At 35.2% G+C, this 14,326-nt stretch overlaps 1 protein-coding gene and 1 long non-coding RNA gene across 12 annotated transcripts in view; one reads left to right on the forward strand and one right to left on the reverse strand.

Annotated features, from left to right (window-relative positions):
• The window catches only part of LOC117159114 (uncharacterized), a 585,240-nt gene that overhangs the window by 206,829 nt on the left and 364,085 nt on the right, over window positions 1-14,326 (reverse strand). Inside the window, exon 1 of one of the 6 annotated variants that reach the window (XM_076619744.1) lies at window positions 2,100-4,540. The exons of the other annotated variants lie outside the window; for them this stretch is intronic. Within the exon in view, the coding sequence (XP_076475859.1) occupies window positions 2,100-2,277 (178 nt within the window). The 5' untranslated portion in view covers window positions 2,278-4,540. Of the gene's footprint in view, window positions 1-2,099; window positions 4,541-14,326 lie in introns of those variants that run through there. 6 annotated transcript variants of the gene reach the window in all.
• Window positions 8,093-12,850, forward strand: LOC117159116 (uncharacterized). Of its 6 annotated transcripts, none has more exons than XR_004464512.2 (3): window positions 8,093-8,811; window positions 11,207-11,400; window positions 11,741-12,850. It is a non-coding gene; the product is annotated as an uncharacterized LOC117159116 (long non-coding RNA). The 6 variants fall into 6 exon arrangements; XR_004464511.2 differs by having other exon boundaries at window positions 8,096-8,807; XR_004464514.2 differs by having other exon boundaries at window positions 8,382-8,811; window positions 11,234-11,400.

Below are 14,326 nucleotides of genomic sequence, written 5' to 3' on the forward strand. Positions count from 1 at the left end.
TTAAATGATTAGCAATTCGTTGCTTAATACTCGACGTCAAATTGATTATTTCGTAACAAGAAATTAATAGCCATATATAGATGAAGAGAAAGGTTGAAGAATTATACAAAGAGCTTATAAAGAGCTAAATTGGATCATTGATAGAATATAAATGAGATGCATTGTTATTGGAAGATGACACAAGCGTGTTTAATTCACCGCTAAGTTTCATTTATGCATGAAAATTTAGCCCGATTCAACATCTGCAAGTGGAGTTAAATATTTGATATTATTATACCAATAAAGAATCTTGAATTATCTGCGTATAATTCCAATATAAAAAGATATTGGAGATATATATGTATATTAATACCCAACGAGGTAATTTTCCAAAACTCTGCATATATTAATTTGTATCACATTGCATATTTACTCTCTTTATCTAAATAGGAGAAGTAACAAGAAAAGAAAAAAATACAAATTCAATAGGTTTCAACGTGAACTGGCTGAAAAAATAAATCACAATTACCTCGACGCAACGTTGGCCCTCGATCGGTTGAGCGAGACTCGTAACAGCTTCGCTTTAAAACTCACTCCGAAACTGGACAACAACGTACATAATACACGACCACCACGATATCATCCAAAGATTCCACCATACTCTATATCGAGACTTGTACGATCGAAACGTTCGTTGATAGATAGTTTAGTTGACCGACAACGAAGCGAAACTCGTCCGTTGTCCGTGGAGAAGAATGATCGGTGCACCGTCACGGGAGACAGTGGCAAAGAGGGAGGATAAAGAAAAAGAAGAAGGAGACGTGAAGGACGAGGCGAGGTTAACGGAAAGACGGGTAGTTGGGTACCTGCCTATTATTCACGCGCGAGATAGGTGCAACGGGTGGTGGGGGAGTTGATCTAGCTCGATCTAGAAGAGGCAGGAGTGAGGCCAGACTTAGGAAGGTAGGTTAGAGGTTCGTGGCGAATTCTTATAAATCAAAACAGACACGCTATCCCGTCTCGTAGGGTGTTTCCACCCTTTCCTGCGCCGGCACCTATGCCTTCTTACCTCTTTGCCTCGCGCGCCACTTGCCACAGAACAAAAGAGAGATGCCCATCGAGAGCAAGTAGGCGTACGAAAGAATCGAAGAAGAAAAGCCCAACTCTGAGGGGATTGGAAGAGAGTTAGCGTGGCTGATATTATCGCGTTTGCTCAGAATCGACGGTTAGCCGGTTTAACGTCAACGGTATCGTTAAAGGGAAGATGAGATTAATTTCTTCAGAAGGATGAAGGTAATTGGTATTACGAAGCTTTCTATCGAGATACGTTCGAGAAATTTTGGTCAAATATTTGCACTACACTGCGAAAAGCAGCGTATTGTTCTAACACGTTATTCTAACATTTACATACCAATTAATTACAGCCAAGTAGGTACATTAAGTTTCGTGTTATTTAGAGTAGTGCCTTTATATGAACAAAATTTGATACTATGAAAATGAAACGTACAGAACCTGATAGCGACATTTTAAAACCACAAAATATTAATTTAAAAGGGAAGACCACAATCAGTAACCTTGTGTTACAATGCTAAATTGGTCTATATTGATATTCCTCATTTTTTATCTCGGACTATCGCTGTACTTATCACTATTTTGTATGTAGTAGTTCTTTTCTACAGGAAACTACTACGTTACTGATATAAACTTTGGTTATAGCGTTGAAAAGTATTACCACTCTAGTCATTACTATAACATGCTACTATCATTTACGAACACTAAGCGCATTTGAATATTGAATCTTTAATGTTATAGGTGTTGCCTCGAAACCCTATGGGTTCATCTTCCTACATCTTATATCCAACTTTTCTCTATCAAATACAAAATTGCTGCATAAACTTCAGACAAAGCGGTCATAACACGAAACGAAACCCGTTCTTTATCTCGGAATAACCTGCCTATCGTTTCCTTCCTACTGCTATTTCCTTCATAATTACGACACAATGGTAAAATTCTGACGGCTGAAACGTAGCTAGCGACTGGGTTGGTTTTCGACGTAACACACTCTCGTTGGCGGAGCAGCTGCCATGGAAAATAGAAAACAGAAAGCGAAGAAAACTTACGGGGGTTCTGGACGTGCATAGGAGACGGAGGGTTGGTTCGCGTGACGACAACCGGAGGAGGCATCTTGGCGTGCAACGCGGCCAGGCACGAGTTCGCCACGTCGTAGATGAGATAGGCGCTGTAGTATCGGCCCGCACTGCCCATTTTCAATTTATTCTTACCCGGTACCACCGCCATTTTCGCGTCCAACGTAGCGCAACACAAACACACACATACACCTGTACACACGGGGGATCGGCGCCGGTTTGCTTAGTTCAGCGATTACTACTTTTCTCGCTCGACGATGATCGACGCTGATTATCCAGTTTGACCTCCGGCCAGATTAGAACACCGGTCAGCCATCGCGATCCAAACTTTAGGTGTATATTCAGCAATATAACCGGCTCATCGCTTCCCCATGTTCAGTTAACGCTCGAGAAACGTGCATAACGCTGTTTACCGTTCGGCTCACCGTTCAGGACGCTCTTCCAACGTCGTCATACAACGAATGTGGAATATCAAGCGCGAGATTCTCGGAATAATCGCCTGTTTGTAATGTTACGATTATTGAAATCGTGAATGGCTTTTGTTGCTTGAAAATCGATTCGAATTACTATCTAGCACGGTAATGTACTCCTTGATACTCTGTTATCGTATCTCATGGCTTTATAAGCTTCTCTTATTCGATTTTCAAGTTTTCCTTTGTATTCGTGTATCGTTGCCTGATTCAACTAAATATTCCAAGAATAATAATTGGTAATTTTGAACTGAATACGAGATAAGATATTAATAATAATCATGTTCATTCTTTATACTTGTTAATATTTATTCGATGTATATATGTTTTTTAACGGAAATTATTCATTGTAAAATATCATTACGGAGGTATGGTCATAAATTTCACGATAATAAATTTTACGAATAATTTTCAATAATATTTGATATTCTCTGGAAAAAGCGACGAAGATATAAAGATAATGGATGCTATTAAACCATCTTCGATAACACCGATAATACCCTGCATTTTGTCTTTCACAGCAACGCCGATATTCCTTACAGTTCGATTGAGATTGGTATACAATTCATTCAGAGAATAGAAGCACTCGTTAATCGAAACTTTCGCGACAGAGAGACATAAAAATCGAAAGCACTGTAAAACGATGCATTTCCATCATCAGTCGTAACTTTCAACACTTTCGCGAAGAACTTTCAGCGATAAATAACTTAAAGAAGGCTTGTTAAGCGATCACGATCGTTTTGTAAGTAGTTTCCGGTATAGACGCATCCTTTCTCCAATAACCATTTCATCCATCTCGAACGAATTCATCAAAGAACCATGAAATTTAGAACGAAAAAAGAACGAAATCACTGCGCACACAATTATCGCCTATAACACGCGTCATGCATGTATTTTCCACGTTGCAACTAATTGAACATCGTAGAGTATCGCATACGATTCGGGCGACTTGTTAGCCGATCAATTTCCAAGCAGCCAGATCGTCTGGTGCCCGTAGATTGGCTCGAAAATCGCGCGTAACCTCGTTTCTGGCACGTACATTAGATGTTCGATCCTCGATCGACACAGAACGGACGCAGACGAGGCGCCACGCCGTTGCTCTGCAACAACAACGAAAATCACTCGACTCGATTATCCCCGGGGATCGAACTGGTATGACGCCTGTGTTTCACGTTGACGAGACGCTGGCACTGATTTCGATAGTGCTTCTCGGACACGGATCCACGATATACGACGACGACCGGCCAGATCGGTGGGCTGGGCAGCCGAACGGAAACGGTGCGGTTCCACGGACCGGAAGCCTGGACCGGAAGCGTCACGAGTCAACGGGCGCCTCACTGATTGCATGCCGCAAACTCGGATAGATAAAAACGATCGCTGACCGCTTACGTGGTCTCCATTTGATTACGCCGTCGTTGCTTTACGCTTGGATAGCTTTAGGGTTTTCGTACTTTAAACGGTTTTCGTAGTTTGAGGAAATGAACTTAAAAGTCTCGAGAACGCACCGCGCTCTCCTTCTTCTTATATCGTAACGTTCTCGTACGATCGTGGCCGTACGCGAAAAGTTTTTATGAAATTGTCATGCTTCTATTTCTTTTTGTGAGCTTCTTTTATAGCTTACAGGTCATGCAAGAATTGTGTTTTTTTTTTAGTTTATCGGCGATAAGGCTGACAGCAGGTATTTTTAACTTTTAGTTAGGTTTGCTAACTTCATTGCAATATCTTGACGTTCTGAATATTACGTGAATGATATTAAGCGCGTCGTAATAAATTTAGTAGTCATACTCGAGTCAGTGTGTTACGTTTGAATACAATTATCTTTTAAGATATTGAAAAGAAACAAATGCACTATGTAAATGTTTACTTCTTTTTGAGAGAAAGTACTTGAGAGAAAGTAGTAGCTTTATTTGGTCGAACAGAATTGATATTGAAGTTCTTCCGAACGAATTTTAAGAAATGAATCAAAGTTAATATATGTTTCTTATGTGAAATTAATATATTTGTCATTATCGTTTGTTCAATTCAAAATTTATGTGACTTATTACGAAGTAAGTATTATAATTTGAATGACTTGTATCTTGACTATGACGGGAAGTGAACATTTCTCAGCAATGAATGTTTCAGAACGATGTAATTCAAAATTACCAGGAGAAATACGTTCTCCGGTGCAAAACGAATTCCGCAGTAATTTTTACTTGTATGCCATCAGTCTTGATCGCGTTTTCAGTAATTGGCAGTTTCATGTCCGCTAGCATTTCACACTGTTTCTCTCTATACGCCCTATTTCCGACGCGTTCCATATCCTTCTCTATATTATTGATCATTACCGGCAGAAATCATCATGCTGAGAAACAATGAACGTCACATGGTCATGCTCCAACTATTGACGCGTATAATTATCGCCGGAATCGATTACATGCCATTTTGAGCCGTGAATGGTGTGAACCATGAAAGGACTACGATACAGTACGTATCAAATTGAATGCGTCATCAAAAATGCAACAAGTAAGATGACATTTTTGCGTACATATTGTTAAACTGCAGCACTCTTCAGGACTAATTTGTGCATTGATAGTTTATTGAAAAATATGTTATCATAGATAGTTTGTCCTTTTTTATAATTGTGACAAAACTGAACTATACAACAATTATTAAAATATCCTTTCATTTACATATTTATCGTTATGTCAATATGACCAGTAACTATTGATAACTATGAAATATATTTGTTAAAATCTTTAACATCTTTAATAGAATTACATTGTATTTGAAGACCGTAGGGAAAAACATGATTGCAAATTTTAATCAATGATCAATACCACATTTGATTGATTAAATATTTATGTTTGAATTCTAATCGCCATCTAAAAAGTATCAATTATTAAAATATTAAATATATCTGTGATTCTTTAGGAAATTTCATAAATTTATTATCTATTTATATCTTTGAATCTAACGACTTATCCGTATTCCAACTTTCTTAGGCATCAAGTGATACATAAATAAAGAAATCGACAAAAATAAACCTCTCATGTTTTTCTTACACACTTTTTATAATCTAGCGCATATTTTTACTGTCTGTATAAATGAACAATAACGTGTATAGATACTTCTACTTTTTCTAAACATTTGTATAGATAAAATGAATTTCTTATGAATCTTTCTTTATCCGAATCCACAATTTTTTTATAATACTGAATATTTAATTCTTTCGTGTACTTTCTGTTCTTAGTTATTTCATACTCTGTATTTCATATTCTGTGAATTCATTTCCACTAGTATTTTATTATAAACATACACATTTTTATTGCACTCGTCGTCCATCATTCCTTTTAAAGAATTCAAATTCCCGATGTTGTTCATTCTCGTATTAATACGTCGCAATACATTTGAATAGCGAACACATACGTTTTTCAACCAGGGAATTTGTGATACACGAATACAAAGATTCTATTAAAAAGTTCGATCCATCGGTTCCGAAAGAGCGGTAAACGTAGCGTAAGAGAGCGGGGCGAAAGAAATTCACGAAGAAAACTACAATGCTTTTCACGTCAAATTGCAACGACATAAAAACCAACCGACAAACGAAGATTAATATTCCGGCACGGAACGCTAACAGAAATGGGAAAGGCACCGCGTATTTTACATCTACAGCAAATAAAATCGACCTATAACTGCGGACTGGTCAATTTGTATCCTGTACAGTGTAATTACGATAGATATTCTAGTGATTTGTTGACTGGAACGTAGGTCTGTCTATTAATCGCGAGAGCGTGTTTGCTTTCGAAACCTCGTTGCTGCGCAATGATTTCTTGTCGATTGCCCTATAGCACGGTAATTAACCCATTAACACAGCGTTATTATACGCGAACATTTCACAAATTTTCCAAAGTGACGAGCGCATAAGTTTGCAAAAATATACAGATATCGACAACGAAACGTTAAACTACACTAGCACAGACTGTGTTACAATAACGTATTCACGTTACTTAGTTACGCGTAATCTATACAACGTTGCGACACGTTGCGAAAGTTAACAAACTCAAATAGATAGAAAACTCACTGAAATTATACGATCAACGCACTTGACGCGAAAAACATATTGTTGCACGATTTTCACCAATTCTATAATTATTTTTGGAACATAATTGGCAAAGAGTCTTAAAATAATCAATTATCGACACCAATAAAGGGGTACACGTGCAGTATTGGTTCGTTAAGGAGAGACGCGGCAGGGCGTGTAATATTATCACTGAAATCAATCGATTACCTATCAACACGAACCGTGAAGACTACACCATGTTAGATGAGAAGGTATAGTACACGCGACGTGAAAACGAACACAACGACGCAAAAATTGTCCGAATATCGTAGGCATTGCTAAAGCGGCTGGAGTTCTACTGAAAAGCATTCGACCACCTAGCTTAAGAAAGAAGCACATACAAACACATTCTCGTGTCATTATAAAGCATGCAACAGTGGTCGGTAATGTGCGCCGTGTATACAAAGGCGTACACCGACAAACGTCAAACTGGATGAAACACCTATACGCCAGCGCTTCCCAATGTGCTTCGTTAAATAAATATTCATTATTAAACATTTCTCTAAATTGCAAAACGATTCTACTTGTTTAATGTAAAAATAGCTTTTATTATGTGATGTACTTTTGCATTTGAAACTGTTTTTAAAAATTAAGAAAATTATTAATTAATCCTGTTAAGTTTTTGAAGGAATATTCGATTGCTGTTCTTCTGCTGTTAAATAATTTCTTGAGTTTGAAAAGAGTATAATCATAAAATAAGCAAAGTAAACAATAAAAATAAATTTGGTATTAAAAATAATCATATGTCGAAAATTCTAGTAGTACATTAAATAATATCTTATGGAGTAATAATTCTTGTAGATATTTCTGTTTATAATCAAACCTAAAGCTCATAAAGTATTATATTGCTTTCTGAGATCAATGCTGCCACAAAAAAGAAAAAGATCAATTCTGTTTTTAATACATAAATAAATTCCATCGCTGCGGATCTTTCATCCTATACAATGGCATATTTCTACCTCTATTAGTTTCACTTCAGGGAGCAGGTGGAATGAAGATGCAAGACAATTAAATTACGACAACGAAATTATTTATACTCTGATAATAGTATCGATTACAAATGACGATGTCTCATAAATGTGGAGGCATTGATTGCACGTATATGACATGGCAAATCGATAGATCTGGGATGCAAAAAAGCTTACCCGTCTTAACCTTGCTACGGTATCCAAATTTTTGTGTTCCAATTTCGTTATCGTTTCAACAAACAAAAACACTTTTAATGTTTTAAGAATGACTGGCGTAAAATTGAAACGGGTAACTTTTTAACGATATAGGAACACGATAAAAAGGAAAAAAAGAAACAAGATAAAAAATGCAAATGTTTTAACCGTGTGTCTAACAAATTTCAATTTTTTTAATATTATCAACGAGTAAAAGGGACATATAGATTAATGAAGAAATCATGCAATTTAATTATATTCCGTGAAAAATAAGGCGGATACGTTTAACTAGTAACATACACAAATATTATCCAAAAACTTCCACTATCCATTAAAAAAATTACCCAGGCAAATTCGATCATAGATGATAAAATTGGACGGAATAAAACGACATCGGCTACAATATTTCGACTGTCTATTGCTCGAAAACTGAAAGAGCGAAGGCTCGAGGAGCGTACGACGAGTAAATTAGTTTGGGAAACGCTGTCACAGAAGCGAGCATCGTCATATCGTATCACTGGGTGATTCGCACACCGAGAAGCCGGCTGGCTCGGTTACGTCGCGAACGGGCCAACGACAATGGACGCGCGACAGGAAGGCGGCCGTATCAAATGCTTAACAGTCGACACAATGCCACGTACACAGGCGTGCAGCTGCGCTCGCGAACGTGAGCCCAAGCCAGACCAGCGTGCGGCACACGTTGTCATTTCCGTCGTGAAACATTTGACCACGTTATAACGCTAATATCGCGCGTCACCGTGTCAAGGGTGAGAGTTGAATATTTAATTCGCGGTATTGTCGGAGCCCTCGGTGCCGCTCGATTGCTTCTTTCTTTCCGTCTCCTCTGCGCGCTCGGTTCCGACTAATTAATCGTGAGATTTCTTTTGCTGCTGCTTGCGTCACGAGCAACGATTCCGATAATGGATGGCGGACGTTCATATATTACGTAGGTATATACATCAACGTTCAAAACTTTTGAATCACTTATTTAATGAGAATGGAACTTGGATTTATGAATTGGATAATAGAAAAAGTAGCGAAATGCAGCTTTTTATATAATAGATATATTTTAAATTGGAAAACATGCCAGAGAGACTTAAAAGGTTAAGTTATTACTTTATGTGACGCACGTATTTGTGGTTCTTCGGGTTTCGATCGTTTTTTAATACTCCGTTCCGTTGTGTTTTAAACTGACGCGTTCACGAAACGTCACGTTGAAACAAAGCGCAAACGTACTATTAAAGACGCGACCGAAACCCGAAGATCAACCACAAAACAAAACTAAAGCAACATGAAAATCTAAAATTATTAGTTCGTGTTTATTGAAAGTAATTTGAGGCGCGTATGCAAATACGTTTTAGACACGAAATTTGATATTCGTCTCTGAATATTCTGTTATAAAAATTCCTTTGCCATGTTTAAAATGATATATTGGAATAGTTAAGCTAGTGAAAATCTCTCATCAAATATATATTTTACAACATTTTAATCCCCTGTTGTAATATTACTCCTTTGCTCTGTAAATACACGTAACGCGGATAATTAATCTTACTAGTCCATTTTGAGTTGCATTTCTCATGTGGGATTCATGAATTCGTTAGAACTGAGGTCGTACCCTCCCATCATCATACAGGAATGTCTCATGTAATGTATATGCGTTCTAAAATACAGTCAAATACACGTTTAAGATAATAATATATTTACTGAATACTTAATTTAGTAAAATTTTAATATTTTAAGCACTCGAACTATCCTTGAATAATAAATTTGGTGGGATACATTTGTTAGTTATTTCATTTAATTATTTCATATAACACATTTATCTCTCAGCCGTGACATTCTAAAGTGTTAAAACTTTCTTACAAAACCTTTTACTATTAACATTTATTTTTAATGGTATCAAAATAAGACATCGTACATCACAATAAATCATAAATCATAAATGATATATCTCAACAATTTAGTAGATTTTAAGAAAATATAATTTTCCAGTGGAACATGATAAAGAGGGAAGGGAAGTGTTATAATATTTGATGTTGTAGTGCATCACTTTTGCATTTAAATTGTATGTTTTTGAATCTGTTTATAGTTTATATGATTCATGAATAACTAGTCAAATCCATAGATACACCATCGAAGCGATCTGGATATGTATTAATGCAAAATGACAGATAATCAGGTACAGTGTACGGAATATGCATCGATCGTTATTGTCATCAAGTCATTGGCTGTATCATAACACTAATGTTCCAAACAGACTGTAGATTGCGGATGAATACTTAATTTGTGCCGTTATTAGATTTCAATCAAACAAGAGTTTATTCTTTCCTCAACAAATATTGAAAATAGTTAATTACGTATACGCATAGGTATATATTGTTCACTATTCTTTCTGTTTGGTTTCGAACGTTCTGTTAACTTTGAAAGAACACCATATGCGAAAAATATTACCGGAACAGTCTGATGAATAGCAATTTAACGGTTTGTTTATAAATAAATAACGCTCTAATGTGATTCATGAAAATTAACAATTCGGTTATAATAAACACTGCCTTTCCGATTAAATATCTATTTTTTAAGCTTCCATTAACTAGATAGTTAACTTAAATTTTTTCGATTATTCGATCATTCGATTGCCAATTTCGATGATGTTTCTACTATACTGTACTGATTTAGTTAAACTGGTAATAATTCTAAAAGAAATAAAATATAAGTTGACAAAAATATGTAGAATACATGGGTTGGAGATTTTTGAGAAAAGTTAAAAAGGTCAAAGTTTCAATATTTGCTGCAGGCGTAAGGCAATGGCCTGTATAGATCTTGTAAATTTGTCACAATAGTTACGTAATGGGAGCCAATGAATATTTTTGAATTGGCAACTCGCTTAAAAACCTAGTTACTTTTTACATTCTGTAAAATTGTTGGTAAAAATTTCATTTTCTTTTTACTAACAAATTTATGACTATCATACAAAGGTATTTATCGATACAACTTCCAGCTTGTGACCTGAAAAATATTAGTTCAATTATGTAAAAAGACGCACATGACGTGTTACTCTTATAGGAAAATGAATACAGAGTTACGCGTACCATGAAAATAAACTAATTTCATAAGACAAACATAAATGGCTGGTAATATTTCATAAGCCGAAGAGTTGACAGGATCTTCTGGCCCTTTGAATTTGATCAGAACATAAATCTCAAGGTATTGGTTGACCGAAGAAGCACCGCTCGAAATCTGTTCGATAAGGAGCAAAAAGGAAACGAATGGATGGATAAAATAACGAATTATGCAAATGAATTCGAATTCCATTAAGAAAGTTAAATCTATTCTTCAAACTTTTAGATGTACTCTTCATAAACTTTTTCGAAGGGTCTTGCTGCGAACACGTTGAATGGTAACCATGGAAAATTGGGTAAACCCGGCCGCCGGAATATTGCACGTTGTCATCAAAGGATTAATTGAAAATGGAGATGACATTGTCGCCGCTTGAAAATTACTGGGAATGTGGATTATCGGAGCGCCAGGTATAAACGTATGTGAGTAAACGAACCAGCACGCCAGAAACATTGTTATACTATCGCGAAATACTCGACCGCGTTACAAGGTTGATTTTGCAAACATACCGCAACCGGACTTACATTCCGTACAAATGAGCGCCCGTGACTGGCAAATTAAATAATTTACCAGTGAATTTAAATTGGAATCGTACAGAGGAGAAATTTCTTTTTCGTCATTATTATTTTCTGTTCTTCTTACTTTCCTATGAAATTGGTAGAACAGAACTTTCTCGAATTTCACGTTCTTGGCTAGAAAATTCACGTTGGATATAATTATCGAGTAGATTGTAGAGTATAAAAACTGATTCTGTGATTTCAGCTCTATTTATAATGTCACTTCGAATTGGGATATCTGAATTGACGGCATTATGATTGCAACAAGCCCAAAGGATAATCGCAAGTAATACGATAATTACTGAGGAAGCGCATTTTTAACACTGATTAATTAAGACGAAAACTTCAGTTTAGTACACGCATTTCATTCTTATTATTTGTAATACCGTTTTACATTTACAATGGTAAATGAACAGCAGTAAAGTAACTATGTCAGAATAAACCACTGTATGGATAAATGAAAGGTGCAAGCTCTCGATTAGACGTAAGAGGTTTAAAACTGAACTAAAACTATGAATTCAACGGCTGCTCCTTTAAAGTACTTGTGTGGTTGGAGCTATATTAGCTTATTGTTAGTAATAATACTAATTTTATTATACATGAATGCATTGATACGCAAAATGTAATTTCGCGTTTACAAGAGCTTACCATGTACTGTATGTATATATGCGAAATAATTGAAGGATTCGAGATTAATTTACAATACCGGAGATTGTATATTTAGTACAATGATGTAGTAATTATAATGGCTACTAATAATATATAGATGCGTTATAGATAATTTCGAATTATTAGTTGTTACATATGATACAATTAGCGATTATAGACTGTTATGTAAAGTATAAACTATGTAAGTTTCGTGTAATGATTTGTGTAAATGTCCTTTCATTGCTAATTGTTTAGTATCGTTTATAATATGAATACATGTCTGGAAATTATGTAAAAATTTACCGTACTTTGGATGTAAAGTGAAATTGTTATGAGAGATTTTTGCATGTCACGAAATATTTCTTTATTTCTAAAAAGATATAATATATAATGCGTAGAAAATGAAATGCATATGTCAATAGAATTAGTGTTTAAGAAATTACAAACTTCCTAGTATTATTTACATGTATGAACATGCACATGAAATTCGAAATTTTTGAAAATTTGCAATCCATATTTCAAGTAATTTAAATTCAAAATAAAATTGTTATTAAAACAAACCATTTTATATATAAAATGCTAATATTATATTAATAATATTATATATCAATGCTATATATATAATATTATTAAAAATAGTGTTATGAAATATATAATATTAATAATAGTACTATGAAATATTCTCCTTTCTTCCTAAAGAAATGTAATACGCATGTATACAACTATTTTAATTAGATGGAATTAATAAGCTGACAACACTACAACATTAAACAATAAATTTTTTCGAAATGGAAATATATTTTTCTTATACTGTATCAAATTATTGTAAAAATTCTAATAAAGAAATTATGGCGTTGCCATTGCGCGCGGGAAGTTAACTATCAGAATATGTAATTTTCAATAACAAAATATTTTGTGCGGTCATCAGAGGATTAATTGAAAATGGAAATGTCACCAGCACTGTACTGCAATTGCGAGTTCGTAGGTGGACACAGCAGTAGGTGTGAATGCATGAAAGAGCAAACGACAGTAATAGGTATTGTATTGCAAAACAACTGGCAGCAGTGCACTTTCGAAGAGTGTCGTATGCGTTCGTTAATTAGTTTATTCGGTCTATTATTATTTGAAAACTCCATGTTGAGTATGTCGCGTTATTGTGTACAAGCGAACGCAAATAATCACCATTCCTTCTTCATAGATGAGCATAAACTGCACTGCAATTACGTAGATTATTTTATCATAACAGAAAGAATGAGAGTAATAAGTATACACTATCGCTCAAAAGTATCTGAACATTCGTTGATTCTTGGCAAAATATATTTTAAGGACAAAATTACAAACAAATTAAATTGCTCCGATTTTATTCCTTATAATTATCATAGCTATGCGTAATAGCACGTTATGATCCGATTAAGCCAATATGTAATAATAAAATTGGGTTTGTAATTGGGAAACCTCATAGAAGTATTTTATTACTTGTTTTAGATCCTCTAATTTTTGACAGATTTTTGTTTGAAAATGTAATACCATTGCTTAGTGTTAATTGTGATTTCAATAAGATACAATTGGTTATTAAAGCGTATAATGTGTTAATAACGCATGTGTAATTAATTATATGCATTTAGTGCGTCTGATTTCCACTTAAGCTAGACTGGATTTCAAACGCATAACAGTGCAGCGTGTATCAGTGAATATTACTTTTTAAACATACTATTCATGACATCGAAAAGTATTTCAGATAAATATCGAGTAATATTGAGAAGGACGTAATCAAATGTCATTGATTCTTTATTCGAGACGAACGCGTTAGTTATCGTGTAGTTATATCTCTTAAAACATTATTGTCAGTGATACATTCAAGCCCTTCTAACTCATCTTTTATACTTCTTCCTATCTTTCTATCTCTAAGAAACGACAGTCCCGTATACACCTAATAAATCTAATAAAGTTGAAGGTAACAACGAAATAATAAGCATCTGTACATCGAATGTACATCGGAGGTAACTAACCGAAGCGCGTAATCCTCCGTGTCAGAATATTCCACATCGTTGTTAAAGGATTAATTGAAAATGGAGATGGTATCAACGCTGGTTTGAAATTGCCAGAATGTAAATGAATACAATAGACAGGCATAAACGCGTGT

Source organism: Bombus vancouverensis, chromosome 7 (genome assembly GCF_051014615.1).
Source record: "Bombus vancouverensis nearcticus chromosome 7, iyBomVanc1_principal, whole genome shotgun sequence".
Classification (NCBI taxonomy): Eukaryota; Metazoa; Arthropoda; class Insecta; order Hymenoptera; family Apidae; genus Bombus; species Bombus vancouverensis.